Here is an 18,581-nt window from a genome sequence, read left to right as displayed (position 1 = left end):
CGTGAGTTTAAGCCACCAGGTCCGGGACACGAACCGCGGTTGACTATGTGGGAATCCAGCGACATAGCCATTACGCCAACTGCTGGTCCCATTTTTTAAATGGCTTTTAAAATCAAAAGAAAAAGAAGGACCAGCAGTTGAATATGTCACTGGATTCCCATGTAGTCAACCACGGTTTGAGTAATGGACCTGGTGGCTTAAACTCATGCTGGGTGTGTGTGTTCATGTGCCCAAGATCCAAAGAGGAGAATGGAGGAGGCTGCGTGGCCATCCCCCCTGGGGGGGGATTTCTCACTTTGTCTCTCTGTCTCTGTCTTTCTTGCGAGCACACGCGCCCTATAACAAAAAACTCAAAAAAAAAAAAAAAAGAAACAAAAGAAAAGAAAGTGGGCTTCTGATAGCATACATTCTTCCTCCCTCCCATCCTCCCTTCCTCCCTTCCTTTCTTCTGTCCTTTATCCTTTTTCTCATTATTTCTTTTAAAGTGTATATATTTATTTATTATTTCATAAGCAAGAGAGAGAAAGAGTAGAGTGTGTGTGTGTGTGGATGTGGCAAAGACAGCACCCCCAAAAGAGTCTTGATGGCATGATCCAACTCCAACCTTCAGCTGGTCCCAAATCATGGGCAAATACACGCCCCGAGTTCCCAGGGACATCTCCAGACTTAAAGAGACCTTTCCCATGTGGGCCAGTCACATGGGAAATAGCATTGTGATTCTTAAAATTTTTATTTATTATTAGTTTTGTTTTGCTTTTCATTTGCTATAGGGCATGTGCACTCACCAGAGACAGAGACAGAGAGAGAGAGGGAAAGTGAGATAGCAAGTGGCAAGATAAGGGACTCAAACCACAATCAGCCACGTGGGAGTCTAGCACCCATTCCATTTTCCTGCTGCATCACCATCTGGCCACCAGAACACCTCTCTCAATATTGATGGAGGGAAGGGACGTTGCTCTTGAATTCTGCCGTTTGTTGCCTGTGATTTCCACAGCGAATCGCTGTCACTGCTGGCTGTAAAACCACCACCTCGGCTGTCATGGTTCACTGCCTGCGCCAGAAGACAGAGAACGAGCTCTTGGAGGTGACACTGAAAATGGTAGGTGTATCCACCCCGCTGGCCCCTGCCCTGTAAGCTTGAGCCCTCGGTTCATCATCCCAGCTTGTCCCCTTGCCCTGGAATAAGTACTTGGGACAGCTTCTCATCTCTCAAGAGTCTCTAAATCTAAGAGGAGGATTTCGGCTTGAATTTTTTTATTATAAAACACCTCAAATATCAAAAATGTTCAAAAATAGCATGAGAGAAAAATGACTAAGAATCCTCTAACTCCATCAAACCCTAATATTTTGCCATTCTTATTTTCAGATGTATTTTTAAGAAAGTAAATTTTACATAGTCCCAGGAGTTACCACCATCCTGAATTTTGTTTCCAGAAAGGTGTCATGATTGATCATGATTGATTTAGAGACTGGCCCAATTTTCTAGACTTTCTCAGCCTTTGCCTCAGTTGTGATCTAGGATAAGCATCCATCTACTCATTCATCCATCCATCATCTGTCCATCCATCCACTGCTCCATCCATCTCCTTATCTAGCCCACTACTAATCTGTCTAGTTCACTGATGCCTTTCATCAATCTGGTATCAATTTATCATAAGTTTCATTCATATATTATCAACCCATCCATCATCCATACATCAGCCAGCCATCATATTTTCACTCCATCAGCCATCTCTCCAAAATCAATGATCCATCCATCACCTATCTACTAGGTATCCTCCATCTATCTGTTATCTACCTTCTCACCCATATTCTATATATTGACTGACTCCATCCATCCATTCATCCATCCATCCATCCATCCATCCATCCATCCATTCACGTATGCTAAGTGTATAGCACAAGAGGTGTCAGGGAAGTGATGCAGATGTAAATTGGACACAGTCCTTACTCACAAAGAACTATCCAAGAAGAAACACACTTACATACTTAGTGGGTTAAGTGTGGTGGAAGTAGAGAGAAGAGAAGCATTTGTTATAACCAGTAGGGACGCTGCACAGAGGAAGTGACATTTGGGCATTGATAGATGGCTATGGCAGTCTGTCTTCACTGGGAAGGGCTGCAGGATGAATATAGCATCCAGGGCTAATAGGAACTATTCCCATTATCAGGGAAAAGTGTGAAGGTAAGCCCCAGAGTAGCCTGGACTTTCTGGATCCTGGGCATCTGAGGATACTCTTGGACTTCCAAGAGAAGACCTCTAGCACTGGTTTCTGACTGAATTTCCATGGGTTGAGTTTAATGTGGCCTTGGGGCTTCAGTCTTGGTTCATCAGGCTCAAATAAGGTGACCAGACATTCAAAGAATTAAAACACAACCATTTTCTAATGCCTGGAAAGGGGCAAATATTTCAGCCATTCTCCATGTGTCATAAGAGGACACAGCTTATAAGGGAAGAGTTAGTGATATGGGGAACACTCAAAGAACTTCAGTTCTCAGGACATCCTGCTGAGATTTTCAGAGATCTGATAAAGTGCTTCAATGATTATCCACTTCCCCCAACACACACACACACAGTCCTCATTGGTGGGGCTACAACCCATAATGAGTAGAGAGACCTCTGCTGGTCACTTCCCACATATACGTCAGACCTGTTAGCTGTAGTGTAACATTATAGTTACTGCAGTTTTGGTGAACACACATCAAAGAGAAGTATGGGATGAGATAAGTTCTAGTGAGCTTGTATACGTCAGGGCTTTCGTAAGAAAGATGAGAAAATTCATCTCAAGGTACCTTGAGCAGAAAAAGAAGTATGTTGTAACAGAATTTTTAAATAACTAAAAATTCCAGAAGTAGAAAGCTTCAGGTATGGCTGGATCCAGAAGTTAAAATGATATTATTGAGCTATCCCTCAGATTTACCCTCCTGTATTAGCTTTGCTCTCAGGCAGAATTGTCCCCTGTGGAGGTTAAAGACAATGACAGTACTCTAGATTTACATCTTATCTGCTTAGAAACCCTCTTGTCTAATAATTCCAGCAAATGTTTTGGAGGTAACTCTGTTGAACTGATGTGGGTCTGTGCTCATTCTTGTACTGATCTCCAGGTCATATCCTCGTGCCCAAATTCATGGAGAAGAGTGGGGAACAGGGTCACTCCCCATGGGAAAATCAGAGTGTTGTCACCAGGGGAAACAACACGCTGTGCAGGGCAGGCACAGATAGCAGGCAGTAGCTCTTCTCTCCAGAGCTCCAGCAACCCTGGCTCAGGTCCCCAAGGCCTGTCCTTTTCTTGCTAGTGTCTGCCCTGCCCCCTGTCCTACATCTGCACCTGTGCTCATGCACAGCAGAGCCAGTGTCCTGCCCACTTCCTCTGGGGCCAGCCAGGGTGGCACCAGGGGAGAGAACCTGATACCTCTGGTACATAGTTCACAAAGATAAGAGTTTCTCCCGGGAAGCCTTCTCACCCACACCCTCTGCCTTTGTCTTCACAGAAATTTTTTTCTCTCGACTTACTTGGAGACCCCAGAGAGGTAAGGACTTATGCTTTCTTGATTATAGGTTTTAAGTCTTAACACCTTGAAGCTCTAATTAATTGTGAATAGGAGAATTCTCCCTTGCAGAGTCATAGTAACTCCTGTGTGTATGTATTGCAGAAGCTCAGAGAGGGTCAGTGACTTGCCTGGGTAACGCTGACAGGAGGACCAGAGGCAGGACTGGAATCTATTCCCTTGACTCCCAGTCTAGCACTCCCAGTCATCAGCTCTGCGTCCTAGGGCTCAGCCTACCCCCTTCTTATTTGCATGTTCTGTTCCCCACAATGGCCCTGTGGGAGGAGGCTGGACTAGTGCCTTCTGCTGTCAGTAGTCAGAGATAAGTGGGGAAGGGGTTTCTTTAGGAGCCTTCCTGGAGGGGCATGGATCTCCTGAGAGGCCATACAGTTGACTGGCCATGCAGAGAGGGAACCTATAACGTCAGTCCTGAGGACACCACCTTCATCCCAGCACCCAGGAAACTCCAACAGTATCCCTGCTCTCCTTCCTCCCCTTCCACCACTCAATGTGTTGCCAGGGTCTGGTGACATTACCTCTGCAGCATCTTCTAACTCTGTCCTTTCTGCTCCTTCGGAGGTCAAAGCACTCCCCTTAAAATATTTTGTGAGGATTAATATGTTCAACTGTTCATAAAAGATTTCATAAGCACCTATCATATGCCAGGACCTCATTTAAGAGCTGAGGATACAGCAGTGAGAGACAAAGATTCCCTGCCCTTTGGAAGCCTTCCATTCCTGTGGAAGAATATAATAAAAAATAATAATACTAAAAACAGAGAAAATATGTAGTGTATTAGATGATGACCAGCATCATGGAGAAAAAGAAAGTGCAACCTGGGGGTAGAGTTTGCCAGTGAATTGAATTTAAATAGCAAGCCGGGGATTGGCTCAGGGAGACTGACATCTGACCAGAGCTCTGACGGAGGGGAGGAAGCCAATGGTCAAGAAAAGTGGAGGAAGGGGACTCTAGGCTGAGGGAACAGCAACAGCAAAGGCCCTGAGGCAAGAAGCCAGTGTGTATAGAACAGAAGATGGGAAGGGTGTGAACAGGGTTGAGACTAAAGAGGCAAGGGAGGTGAAGGTGGAGACGGCCATCATTTAAAGGATTGGGGGTCCAGTGCAAGGTGTAATGGTTACATCATTGGACTCCCACGTAGTCAACCATGATTTGAATCCTACATCCGGTGGCTTAAAACTCATGCCAGGTGCATGTGTGCATGTGTCCAAAATCCCAAGAGGAGAATGGAGAAGGGATTGTGGGGCGTGGCCATCCCCCTTAGTTGGTAATTTCTTGCTTTCTGTCTCTCTATCTCACTCTGTCTCTCTGGGAATCACACATGCCCTATAGCAAAAATCTCTCTAAGATAAAATAAGACAAAGGATTTGGACTTTGCTCCTGAGCCTTTGGAGGGTTTTAAACAGAGGAGTGATGTGACTTGAATTTTACATAGGTCTCTGGCTGTGTTGGAAACAGACTGCAGGCAAGAGGTAGAGAAGATGCAGAGAGACTAGTTGGGGCCCAGTGCATTGCAAAAATCCAAGCAAGGGACCCTGAATGCTTAGATTAGGGCTGCAACCCTTAGGACAGTGGGAAGTTCTTGGAGTATTGATTTTTTTTTTTTTTTTGAGAGATTTTCACTACAGGGCATGTGCGCTCGCCAAAAAGACAGAGAGAGACAGGGAGACAGAAAGTGAGAAATCGCCCCCCAGGGGGGATGGCCACGCCGCAATTCCTTCTCCTCCATTCTCCTCTCGGGATCTTGGGCACGCACGCAAACGTGCCCAGCGTGAGTTTAAACCACCGGGTCCAGGACTTGAACCGTGGTCGACTACGTGGGAGTCCAGCGACATAGCCATCACGCCAACTGCTGTTCCCAAGTATGGATATTTTTGAAGGAGTCACAGAATGGATTTACCATTGGACAAGATGTGAAGTATGAGGGGAAGAAGTGAAAGAAGCCCTGAGCTTTCTGAGACAAGCACCTTCTTGCTAAAATGTACTTGCAACTCCAAAATCAATATTCACAGCACTCCTGTGGTCATTCACAGACAGCACAGAGAGGTGAAAAGTGTGACTCCCGTGGCGCACATGTTCCCATCTAAGTTCAAACAGGGAGGCGTTCTGTCATCTTGTTTCTTCTCTCATCCTAACTAGTGTCCTTTTCCATCTAGTTAAAGCCATAGCGTTTGCATTTTTGTGCTTTGTCAGTGATTCCACTGTGTAAAACAGCCCCGACAATGGTGCAGAAGTGCCGTCGGGTGTTCCAGGCACACGCAGGCTGTGCTGTGCCTACAGAGACAATCCATCTGCTCGACACCCTGGCTCAGGCGTGCGTTGCAGTGCTTTGGCCATGAGTGCGGTGTTAGTGAATAGACAACACAGTACATCCAGAAGAAGGAAGAGGGAATGTGCCAGTCCCTGTGTGAGGCCGTTCTGGGAAATGCTAACGCAAAGTCTGTAGTGTGTGATGAAGCTGTAGAAAAGATGGAAAAACAGCTAACTTGGTAGAGTCATGAGATGGATATTTTAAAAAGATAGTAGACAGGGGAACCAGCAGTTAGCGTAATGGCTGTGTCACTGGACTCCCACGTAGTCGACCGCGGTTCGTGTCCCGGACCCGGTGGCTTAAAACTCACACCAGGCGCGTGTGCGTGCGTGCCCAAGATCCCGAGAGGAGAATGGAGGAGAAGGGATTGCGGCGTGACCATCCCCCCTGGGGGGTGATTTCTCGCTTTCTGTCTCTATGTCTCTCTCTGTCTGTTTGGCAAGCGCACGCACCCTATAGTGAAAATCTCTCCAAAAAAAAAAAAGATAGTAGACAGAAACTTTACAGTCAGGTTACCCAGGGCCAGGAACTTTGGTCAGCCCTTCCTGGCTGGTATTTAATAAATAATACAGCCCTGCGCAGTGTCACATTTTGGCCAATGACTGATCACATATGCAACTATGGTCCCATAACATGATGCCATGCAGCCTAAGTGTGTCGAGGTCTACAGCATGTAGGTTTGTGTAAATACACTCGATGATGTTCGCGTGACAAAATCACCCAACAATGCGTTTCTCAGAATGTCTCCCCATTGTTAAGTGACGCGTGATTGTACTACATAGAATGAATTCGTTGTACGAAATACGTCCATCGCATAAAGTGTCTTTAAGCACAAATCAACATGTAAAATAAGGATGAAGAAAATGTGTCCAGAGGCTCTAAGAACCTAATCCTATATTTCTTGTAGGGGCAGTGACTCAGTATTTGTTACTTCACCATTCATGACAACTTTGTAGAGCGTGACTAACGTAAATAACAAGAATTAACTAAATAGATACATAGATAGATAATACACATATTTCAATTGAAAAAAATAATATAAAGAATACCTAAATATAAAACATTTTATACACACACACATGTGTGTGTGTATGTGTGTGTGTGTGTGTGTGTGTATATATATATATATATATGCTTCAATTTGAATGAAGAGTTTGCTCCATCCCCTGTCACCTTACCACTCCTGGTTGAAGTCTGTACCTTCTCATGGTCAGCCAGACTTAGCCCCCTTAGCTTCTGGGACCAGCCCTTGGCCTCACAGGTCCATGGTCCTGGCCTCGCTCTCAGACAGGCAGGGTGGGAGATGTGGGTGTTTCCTGAAAAGGGGAGCACAGACCCCATGCTGTTGTTCTGTTCTCCAGAGCTATCCTTTCCTGCCCACTGTGACTGATGGAGTGCTGCTGCCCAAGAGACCTGACGAAATTCAGGCTGAAAAAAAATTCAACACTGTCCCCTACATTGTTGGAATCAACAAGCAAGAGTTTGGCTGGCTTCTTCCAACGGTGAGAACACACTGGCGTCTTAGCTTTGCCTCCCCCACCCGCCAGCCCTCCCATCTCTGGTCGCAGGACTTGTTCCTTCTCCAAACCCCTTTCTGAGTCCAGGCCAGCTGTCCCCTTCTGCGTAAGTTGACATTTCCATAGAAACCTTCTCTGGGATGGTTCAACTGTCACCTGGGGAACCCCTCTTCTCGAACATCCTTTGATCATCCTCCCATTAAAGAATCCTGAAAAGTCAAGGCTAGGAGGGCCCATATAAAAACTAATTGTGCAGATAGGGAAACCCAGCAGGCCTGAAAAGGAGAAGGAGCTCTGGAGTTAAGGAGAGTTAGGCCTGAGGCCCAACAATCTCCACCTGTGCTCTTAGTCACAGGTATTTTAAGGGGATTGGGTCCTTCTACATTGTTAGAAGCTACACTGGAGTTTGGTCAATACTTTGAGTACAGAGATTTGGATGAAATCATGTACCAGGAGTTTGGCAGTTCTCACTTCAGAAGGATTTCAGAGGGCTATCAAAAGACCAAGGCCATGATAGCCTCCTCAGTCATCTGTGAAAGTGAGTTATTTGTGAGAGCTGTTTCCTGCCCCAGAGCCTAGCCTGGCTAAGCCTTTACTCTCTGCCTTGGGAATCTAGCCTGATACCCTACACACACACACACTGCAAGAAATCAGGCACAGCTTCTGGTAAACATTTTTCCTATTTTCTTTGCAACTTTTGAGTTGTTGAGATAGGTTCATTCAAGTCATGATTTTGCCCATTCATCAGAGATCAATATCCTTTAAGGTCCAACAAAAATAGGTACTCTTTGGACTGCGTTCATTTGATTGATAGTCAGTTAGTTCTTCCCATTAATTTCTGGTGATTCACAAATGATGTACCTTTTTTTTTTTTTTTTTTTAACAGATGATGGGTTATCCACTCTCAGAAGGCAAACTAGACCAGAAGACGGCCACGGAACTCTTGTGGAGATCCTACCCTGTTACTGTTAAGTCCAGGGAATCGTGGGAATTGACTGCAACCCAAAGAGGGACAGGGACTTGCCCCAAATCACAGACCAATTAAATGGCAGAATAGAGATTGTGACTTGAGGGTTCTGCCCTCATTTTTCTACCTTTTCCACTTTACCCTCCACCCTGGGGTGGGGTAGTTGCACAGGGCTCGAGAGGTTTGCCATTCATGGGAGCCTTCTTCACTAGGCCAAAAAGCCCTATCACTCACTAGGGGGCGGTGGGCACTTTCTTAATCCATTTCAGAACATCTCTAAAGAACTGACTTCTGTGGCCACTGAGAAGTATTTAGGAGGAACAAACGACCCAGTCAAAAAGAAAGACCGTTTCCTGGATTTGATTGGAGATGTGGTATTTGGTGTTCCAGCTGTGATTATGGCCCGTCGCCACAGAGGTGAGTTGTAGAGATTAGACAGGAGAAGGACTTTGACCCCACCAGGTTCCGTGTCTGATCAGCCTCCTTCCTAGCAAAGAAAACATAGAAACTGCTGAAGGTCAGTCCCCAAAGGTTGATTCCATGGTCAGGCTTCATAAGCTGATTTAATATGATGTGGGGTTGGGGGCTTTCCTATTTTGGTTTGTGTCAGAAGCAGGAAAAGATCAAAATGTAGTAGTTTGAGTGTGGATCCCAGAAATCGCCAGTAGGAAACTAATCCACGATGTGTTGCAAATCGAGTGTCCACTGAGGTCACTGGGGCTAGGGAAGTCCAGACTACAAACAGAGGACACGACTCAGGGTTATCTTGTCTGAGTGGTAGGAGAGCTGGGGTATTTATCCACCAACTCCCACTTGTCATTGGTGGACAGTTATTTCAAGGGGTGGTTAATTTCCTGTCACTTTGACCTACTGCACATATGAGCAGAGTAGTCTCTGGCGCCAAAGGCCTAGGCAAAGAGCTACAGATGCTAGAGGCAGAGATTAGGCTGGCATGCCCACACGTAGAAGGTGATGTTATGGTGGTATATGCGGCTAGAGAGCAGATATTGGAAGACGGATCTTGGAAGGTTTCCAAGCTGCAAATGAGTTTGTTAATTAGTGGAGATGGGGAAAGAAAGGAGTTAAGCATGGGACCAGGAGGGCTGCCTGGCACCAAGAAGGCCCAAAGCAGGGAGCAGGAACAGGTATGGGCGGAAGTGGCCTGGAGAATGTCAGTATCTGTGACTGGCTTTTGTCCATCTCTGTGTGGGCCTGTGTGGGCAAGCTGAGGACTAGGGCTTGTGGGAGTCGGGGGGTGCTGAAAGCCTAGCCCAAGATCTAACATTGACTCACAGCTATGTGGATAGAGTATGAGGTTATGAACGTGTGAGCTCACAGATGGGAGGTGTCTCCTGGTTGCCCTTCGAGGAGCTTCACAGGATCCTCCTCTTTCTACCAGCACTCATCCAGGTACTCTACAAGCCAGAAAGTGGTTTTCTGGGCCAGTCCGCTCTCTAATCACAATGGAAAGGTCTTAAAACTCAGGACTATATAGTACAGTAAAAACTAGCTATCGCTGGCCTAGAAAGTGCCCAAGCACACCTCTGTACAGTAACGTACAGGTGCTAGTCACCACTTCCTCCTCACGAGGGACCTGATGAAAACCTGCAGCCAGGAGCCATCTGGAGACCCATCTGCTCTTTCACACACTTGGTTTTCCCTGCTCTGTGGCTGATTCATAACGTCCCTCTCTGCATCATCTGCTGGTTCTGGCTATACTGGATTGTGTGTTTATCTGTTATTCCATGATTTGAGTTCAGGGTCTTTTTCCCAGAACTACACAAATTTTAACAATTCTCTCTCTTTCTCTCTCTCTCTCTCTCTCTCTTTGTATGTGTCTCATTCTTTTTGGTAAAAAGAACCTTTCACAATATAAAATTAATAGGTTATAGTTGTAGAAACTGTGAAAAATATGGAAGCTCATAAGGAAGAATCATGGGGTCTAGAAGGTGGCTCAGTGGTAAAAGACATGCTCTGTGAGACTGACCCACATGGGAAGGTTCCAGGTTTGCATCTAGAGACCTCCCTGAATACATCAGGCATGCATGTGCCCAGGATCCAGGGCTGGCTGAGGCTGGAGGTGGATCTTGGCATCAAGACCCCATTGATGGTGCTGTTTATCTCTGTCTCTTGTTCATGGAAGAAGTAGACTTTTAAAAAAAAGAGAATAAACTAGATATTACTCATAATTCCTTTACTAATGATATCTGCTTTAAATTTGTGGTGTATAATAATTTTTAAATGTCTTACAGATAATTCAAAAATTTGCATTGTCTTTGATGACTAGCTTTCTCATCTCTACTTTTTTTGTTGTTCCAAATTATTAACCAAATCTGTGCCCCACTTTCCTTTGAAGACTTCACTGTAATTTGCAGGATTTTATAACCTCAGTGGTTATAGGCAAAACAACTTTAAAGTAAGTGTATTTGGGGCATGATGGTGTATAAAATGAATGATCTTATTCACAGCCATCTTTCCTCTCTGGGTGAGTTCTGAGTTCCTTTCTGAAACATTTGAGTGACAGAGACAAGGTGAGACTCATCTTTGCATAGATTCTGCTTGACCTTGAAACAGCTGTTTAGCAAGTATACAGTGGAACTACAGAAGGATTGCTTATTCTAAACCTTTCTTGCTAAACCCAGGGCATGATGAAGTTTAGCATTCTGTATCCTTACATTGGGGTGATATATGTCCTTAAGTCTTTTCACAGATGAGTAGCTAATGATGTGAAAAAGTATTGTAGTGTATTAGAAAATAGCATACACCATATTACCTGAATTTTATATACATATACAAGGGATATGTGCTAAAACATTTTTATAATTATTTATTTAATTGTATTATTATTATTATTTTAAAGTTTGTTACAAGGCATGCATGCTCACCAGAGAGAAACACAGAGACAGAGAAAGTTAGAAAGCAAGCCCCCAGGTCCGGGACTTGCATTGACAGGTCCAGGACATGAACCACCATCGGCCATGTGGGAGTACAGTGCCTTAAACACCATGCCACCTGCTAGCTCTGTGTGCTAAAATATTAAGAGAGGTTTTCTCTGAGTGGCAGGAGTATGAGTGACACTGTTTATCTCCCTTTTTTCTGCATTTTCCAAATATCTTGCTATACTCAAGGGGGAAAACATTGTGGAATATCTCCACCAGCCTGACTTGGGCCTGACACTTTCCTTCTTGGGTCCCTCGCCTGCATAAGTAATAACCAATGCCAAGCACTGAGTCGCTGGGCTGAGTGACATAGGAGTTAACCCTAAGGAGAAGGGATTAATGAACCAATTTTTGATTAGCATGTTCTTGGGCTTGAATAGGAAGGTTTGGTGGAGAGAAAGGAGGGCAGAGGAAAGGCAGAGAGAGATTAAGAGAGGCAAGTGAACCTTTCTATGACCCCTTCCCTTTTCTGCCCCCACCTTAATGCCTGAACACTCCCTGGGCCAAGTAGGAAATAAGATAGGTGAAGTGACAATGAAATATGAAACACTACCTTTTGTGGTTTCTGAGACACAAGAGACAGATTGTTCTTTGTCTCCATATGTTTGTATTTAAATCTTCTCACTTCCAGACAAGTGGCATGGACTTATTTCACTCTTCTCAGATTGTGTGAGAAAAATACTGGAAATACTAAAAACTAGACTAAATAGGAGGCATATTTCAGTTTACAGAGAGTCTCCAAAATGACTGAACAAAAGTCTGTTATTAAGGAAATGTTGAGGGGGCTGCAGGTGACATGGTGGTTAGGGGTGCTGGACTCCCACATGGTCATGGCAGTTTGAGTCCTGGACCTGGCGATTCACCTTCTCAATTTCTTTCTCTTTCTCTCTCTCTCTCTCACTCTGTCCCTCTTTGGTCAAATTAAAATATATAAATAAAGTTAAACAAAATAATTCTTTTTTAAGAAAAAGGAACTATCGGGTCATCAGAAAAGTCATAACGTACTTTTCAGTGTTTTTCTATATAAAAAATGCATCACAACTTTTCCAGCGACCCAGTAAGTGTGTTCAGTACAAATCCAATGCATGAGGGGACTTCAAGAAGTTCAAGAAAAATCCTGTAATTTATGTATGAGTTTGACTCAGCCATGGTGGGACAGGCAGTGCTATCCTGAACTGTAGTGCTGGGAACAAAATGATGTGCATGGTTCAAATCCCCAGCCTGAAACACACAGACCATGCACAAGTCCCCAGAACCTGAGGAGCTGGAGGACTGGAGGAAGAGGATTGTGGAGTGGTGAGACCCTTGGAGGGTGTTCCTCTCTCTCTCTCTCTCTCTCTCTCTCTCTCTCTTTCTTATGCATGCTTGACTGGATATGTGCATGTGTTACACTTTCTCATGAATAAAGAAAAAAATAAGTATGAATTTATTTTGGTGCAAAAAATGTTTTAATTCATGCAATTTTTCATAATATGCATTTTGCGTGAACTTTTAAAAAATTGCCAGAGTGCATGTGGGCTTTCCAGAGGGTGAGAGAGCAGGAGCGAGCACCCCCCTCCACCCCACAATGGAGCATGGTCACACTTCAATCTCTTTTCCTCCATTTCTCCATCCTGAAGGTATTTGGGGCACACACATACACATATGAACGGCATGTTTTTCAAACTGCCATGGTGAGGATTCAAACTGTGGTTGGCTTGGCATGTGGATCCAGCTCCTTTAACCTCTAGGCTATGGGGCCAGCTCTCCATGAACTTTTTGAAGATCCATTGTATGGCGATGTGTGTGTGAGAGAGTATATCAGGAGGTAAAGTTTTACGTGAACTGACCTATGTCCCTATAATGTTAATTATTTTAAATAGATTGACTCATGTTTTTAACATTCATTCGTTCAACAAACATCTTATTCAAATTCCAGTTTCACTTTAAATAGCTATGTGGCCTTAAGCAAATTATTGAACTTCTTCAAAATGCTGTTTTTTGACTGAGCTGGTAACCAAAGATCTCCTCTAGGACTAGAAACATTTAGATCAGCCGGCTGTGTGTATGGTAACACGAATGTGCATGAACCCTGTCTTTTCAGATGCTGGAGTCCCCACCTACATGTACGAGTATCAATATCGTCAAAGCTCCTTAGCAGCCATTAGACCCAAAACAGTGATAGCAGACCATGGGGACGAACTCTTCCTAGTCTTCGGGGCACCGTTTTTAAAAGGTAATGGCTCTTTCGTTGGCTATGAGTTTAGAGTTAGAAGATCCGGGTTCCAGCCTTATTCGGTGGCTTAGTAAGTTGTTTCTTTCCTCCTGGTCTTAGTTTCTCCACTGGCTATTCAAGGGTTGATCCCCATGGGACAGTCCCCCACCTTCTTCCTCTACCATGATAATGTGTATATGTGTGTTCTCAGCCATAATCACCCTGTGACATTAGTAAGACAGGGGATGGGTCACCTGCAGGGCCCTGCTCCAGGACGAGCATACACTGTTCACCTCTCACTCACAAGAGCCTATTAGGTTTAAGGTGTTAACCTGGAATCAAGTCAAATGTATTGGGTTGATGGAAAAGTTGTGACTTATTTTTCTATGCAAAAATGTGTCACGACTTTTCTGACAGCCCAGTATATCTCTCAGTTTGTGTCTCTAAAACAAATAACTTTTAAAATTTTAATGTATCTAATAATATATTTTAAGGAAAATCTTTTACACATGCTTCCAATACTTTAACTCTCAGCAGTCACAAATTGTGACCCATCCCATGGCTCTGGGCATCTTCTGGTTAGTGATATGTCAAGACTATTGCAGAACTACTATTTTTCAGATGCCATGAAAATGTGGGTAGGTGAAGAGGATTGAAAAAAAGATCCAAGAGGGTGCAACCCTGGGAGGTGGAGTTGCAGGTCCATTACCGAGCCCTTGGTCAGTTGATTGCAAACTTAACACAAGTAAATCTGGTTCTTTTCAAAATGCAGACCTTGCAGAAAGTATGGAGTAAGGGCTAAGATTGTATTTCTAGCCAGTTCCCAAGAGATGCTGCTGTTGCTGCTCCAAGTGCCACTTGGAGAAGGAAAGACTTTGTTTCTTTTTCTTGTTCCACTCAGAGAGTAACTCAGAAGATGACATCAAAGCCAGCAAGATGATGATGAAATTCTGGGCCAACTTTGCTCGGAATGGGTAAGACCGGTAGCAACGAAGGAATAGCATCGGTGGTGGTGGCTGGGGGTAGAGTAGGGCATACCTATTGGGAAGAGATGGCTTCTAAAGTTTTGGTGATCAAGTCTTGTCCTTGGCCCATAGCACTGTGACAATGAGTATTTTCTAAAAATAGATAGGCTGCCCCAGGAGATGGTGAGATCTCCATCTCTGGGGGTATACAAGCCTCTTGGCAGAGAAAAGTCAGAGGATCCTTGAAAATCTCCTAAGGTCTTCAAGACCACACAGTGGATTTGGAGAATTTCTATTTGATTCTGTTCACAGGAATCCCAATGGAGAGGGGCTGCCCCATTGGCCAGAGTATGACCACAAGGAAGGGTACCTGCAGATTGATGTCACCACCCAGGCAGCCCAGAAGCTGAAGGACAAAGAAACAGCTTTCTGGACCGAGCTCCTGGCCAAACAGGCAGCAGGAAAGCCGCCCCAGATAGAACACATTGAGCTGTGAACAGAAGGCCCAGCCATCCTCAGGAGCCTGAAGGAGCCAAGACAAGGGTGTTCTACAGAAGATGTTTGCAGGCCAGAGAAGCACCTTATTGTGGAGACTGAAGATTTGTCTGGCGGGAAGAGGAGGAGGCCAAGGAGAGGGAATTTTTATACATGTGGCCTCAATTTGGGAAATAAATGTTCTTTTGGAGACCAAAACAATGTTTTAGGCTGTAGATTCATCTATCCTCCTCAGAGAGAGGGGAAAGGAGAGGGTACCAACCATACGAAGTTCCCCTTCTGGGCATAGCTTAGCCTCTTAGACAGGCAGAGTCTAACAGTCTGGGCTTTGGGACATGCTAAGAAGGATGCTGGACCTGCTCCATGTCTTTGGGCCCCCAAGATCTCCCAGCAGTAGAATCTGGGCTAGCCAGAATGAAGCATCCCTCTATCTAATTTGGAGCTGCCTGAGGAGATGGAGGAGGCCCAGGTGGAGAATGTACCTGGACAGGGCAAAAGGGAGAGACACCATGGTAACACTGTGGCATCATTGCATGGCCTTTACTGAGCCTTCCTCAACACCTACAGTAGCCTCACAGGCCTCTCCATGAACCTGTCTCTGAGTCTCCTTTGTAGCCTGAATGACTTCAGGATCAGACAGTGACCACCTTGGGGTAAGTCTCCAAAGTGTTGTCCTAAAACTGTCTCAGAATTTCAGGGAGGTGATTTCTAGATTCATGGGGAAATAGAAAGTTTCAAGAAGTGTTACTCTTACTGTAAGAGCAAGAAAACCTGGATTATCTTCAAAAGCATAACTTTTCCTCTACCAAAGATCTGAAGTTGCAAAGAAAATCATTGCCCTGAAATCTAAAGGAAGACAGGCACTTTGGAGGGGAGGTGGAATGGGAACACTAGCTTACATCTCCTGGTGGAATACTGGGTCATCACATACATGAATAGGCTTACTCCAAGTATTTTAATCAAGCACTAAAGGCCAGGTGTGGGCTACTATGAGACTATAAAATCCCTGGGAATCACAGCTCCAAGGGAGCGCTTACACTCACTCAGTCTCTTCTCTATGGACTTCTAACAAGTGGTCATGGAGTAGATTTGGAGCAGAGAATAAGACCAGAGAAAACCTGCCTCCAGGGGTGTAGACATAAAGCTCTGCTCAGACATTCTCTCCTAAAGAACAAACTCCTTCAACCACTGGGAAAGAGAAGCAAACCCTGTTTCCCCTCAAGGCACTAGTGAAGATTTATTGAGATGGAGGGAAAGGAACATTGTAAAACCTGGGAGTGGGACAGGAAACTGTTGTGGGTCCAGATCATTAGAGGGGAGACCAGTACTGCTGGGGAGGAGCCAGATCACTGAGAAAGGTCCATGTCCAAGTCTTTGGACTTTAAGGCCTGCCAAAAATGAGGCTGAACTAAGACCAGAGAAACCACTCCTGGCTGCTGCCAGAGTTAGCAAGTACCCAGTAACAGAAATCTGCTGGGAGAGGGCAAAAGTGTGAAAAGAGACCCTCACTGACGAGCAGGTGCATAGGGCAGGTCTAAAGCTGAGAGTGGAACAAGACAGTAAGACAATCCTTTAGAAAACCAACCCTCACCAAGCACACTAGAACAAGCACAGGGTAACACTAGAATAATGCAGGTGATGCACTTAGGACAACCGCAGCAATGTCAAAACCCAGGTTTTGCTCACTTTCTGTCTAGATTGGCTCAACTTCCCCACCACACACTCACACACACACACAATCCATCTAGCAGGAGAAAAGACATACCTATATCCACTCATAAATACTATTTTCTTTAGTTTACTCTTCTACATATATCAAACATTGAATCCAAAATTGCAAATGTGCAAAATAATAATAATAAAACTATTAACAATTGATAGAACTAGATATTAAAAATAACAGACAGAATTTAAAATAACTGTATGGAAAACTCACATGAATAATTTCTCATAGAAAATTTTATTATATAAATTATAATGAAGAAGCAAATGGAAATGTTAGAAAATTTTTAAAAATGATAACAGAAATGATAAATGACTCTAATGGGTTCATTAGTAGATTTGACACAGCTAAGGAAAAAATGAGTCAATTTGAAGATAGGTTACTATAAATTACTCGATTAAGAAAAGAAAAAGAAGTGAAGGGAACAACCAGAACAAAGGTTCTAAGAGCTGTGGGATATCAAATGGTCCAACATATGTATAACTGGAATTCTAGAATGAGAAAAGAGAAAGAACGGGGGAAAATATATTTTAAAAGATAAAGGCTGGGGGCCAGAAGATGACTTAATGGTAACAATGTTGGGCTCCCACGTAATCAATGGGGTTTCAAGTCCCAGACCTAATGGGGGAAAAAAAAAAACAACAAAAAACTTCATGCCAAGCATGTGTGTGCGTGCATGCCCAAAATCCCAAGAGGAGAATGGAGGAGAAGGGATTGTGGTGTGGTCATCCTCTCTGGGGGGTGATTTCTTGTTTTCTATCTCTCTGACTCTCTCTGTCTCTCTGCTGAGGGCACATGCCCTATAGCAAAATCTCTCAAAATAAATAAAGAAAGAAATAATAAGATCAAGGCAGAGAATTTTCTTAAAATAATGAAAGACATCAAAGCATAGACCCAAAATGCTCAGAGAATCTCAAGAGCTACACAACAACCAATACGTCTAGATGTATAATGAGAAAATATTGAAGGCAGCCAAAGGAAAGACAGTAAATACCGAGAAAATGAGTTACAGCAGACTTTTCAATGAAAACTATGCCAGAAAATAGTAGAGTGGCATCTAAAGTGCTGAGACAAAAAACTTTCAACCCAGATTTCTTTTTTGAAAAAGAAAAAGAAAAAAGACATTTTAGGCAAACAACTGAGAAAACTTATTATTATCATATCAGTGTGACAGAAATATTAAATGAAGTTCTTTATGCATAAGGTGATGGAAAAACTTGAATCTATACCAAAGAAGTGAAGATCTACAGAACTTTAGAATAAGCATTAAGGTAAGATGTTTTATTGTAAATCACTGTCTAAAGCAAAAACACTACTAATGAATTGCGCGTGTAGTGATTATATAAGAGCAAAATGACAAAAATAGACAAAAGAAGGGACAGGACTGTAAGGTACACTGTTGTAAGATTCTTACACTCCATGTCATTGGTATTGTATTATTTGAAGGTGTGATATAGTTAATATGATTAAAACAATATACACTATATACTCCAAACAATGACTGGAAATATATATATATATATATATATATACACATATACATATATTTTTTCCCCATAGGATGTGTGTGCTTGCCAGAGAGAGAGAGAGAGAAAGTGAGAGAGAAAGTGAGATATTATCACCCTGAAGGGGGAAGGGCCACGCTGCAATCTCTTTGCCTCCATTCTCCTCTTGGAATTTTGGGCACACACACACACATGTGCCTGGCATGATTTTCAAGCCACCAGTTCCAGGATTTGAACTGCATCAGTCATGTGGAAGTCCAGCTCCTTAACCACCACACCGACTTTTTAACAGGTATGAATCATAACCCAAGAGTGAAAATAAGATAAAACATAAAAAATCATCCAAAAGCAAGCAGGCAAACAGAAAATAAGGAAACAAAAACACATGAGCAAATAGC

General features: G+C 43.7%; 1 protein-coding gene across 2 annotated transcripts in view; it reads left to right on the top strand.

Annotated features, from left to right (window-relative positions):
- The window catches only part of CES1 (carboxylesterase 1), a 35,819-nt gene extending 20,663 nt beyond the window's left edge, over positions 1-15,156 (top strand). For both annotated transcript variants that reach the window (XM_006148385.3, XM_006148384.3), the window contains exons 7-14: positions 995-1,099; positions 3,493-3,531; positions 7,240-7,380; positions 8,282-8,362; positions 8,632-8,779; positions 13,385-13,516; positions 14,397-14,469; positions 14,773-15,156. In XM_006148385.3, coding sequence (XP_006148447.1) covers positions 995-1,099; positions 3,493-3,531; positions 7,240-7,380; positions 8,282-8,362; positions 8,632-8,779; positions 13,385-13,516; positions 14,397-14,469; positions 14,773-14,956 — 903 coding nt within the window. In that variant the 3' untranslated portion in view covers positions 14,957-15,156. The remainder of the gene's footprint in view (positions 1-994; positions 1,100-3,492; positions 3,532-7,239; positions 7,381-8,281; positions 8,363-8,631; positions 8,780-13,384; positions 13,517-14,396; positions 14,470-14,772) is intronic.
- Positions 15,157-18,581: the final 3,425 nt, after the last annotated feature.

The sequence above is a fragment of the Tupaia chinensis genome, unplaced genomic scaffold (genome assembly GCF_000334495.1).
Source record: "Tupaia chinensis unplaced genomic scaffold, TupChi_1.0 Scaffold000235_1, whole genome shotgun sequence".
NCBI classification, from domain to species: Eukaryota; Metazoa; Chordata; class Mammalia; order Scandentia; family Tupaiidae; genus Tupaia; species Tupaia belangeri.
This window is presented reverse-complemented; position numbering and strand designations above follow the sequence as displayed.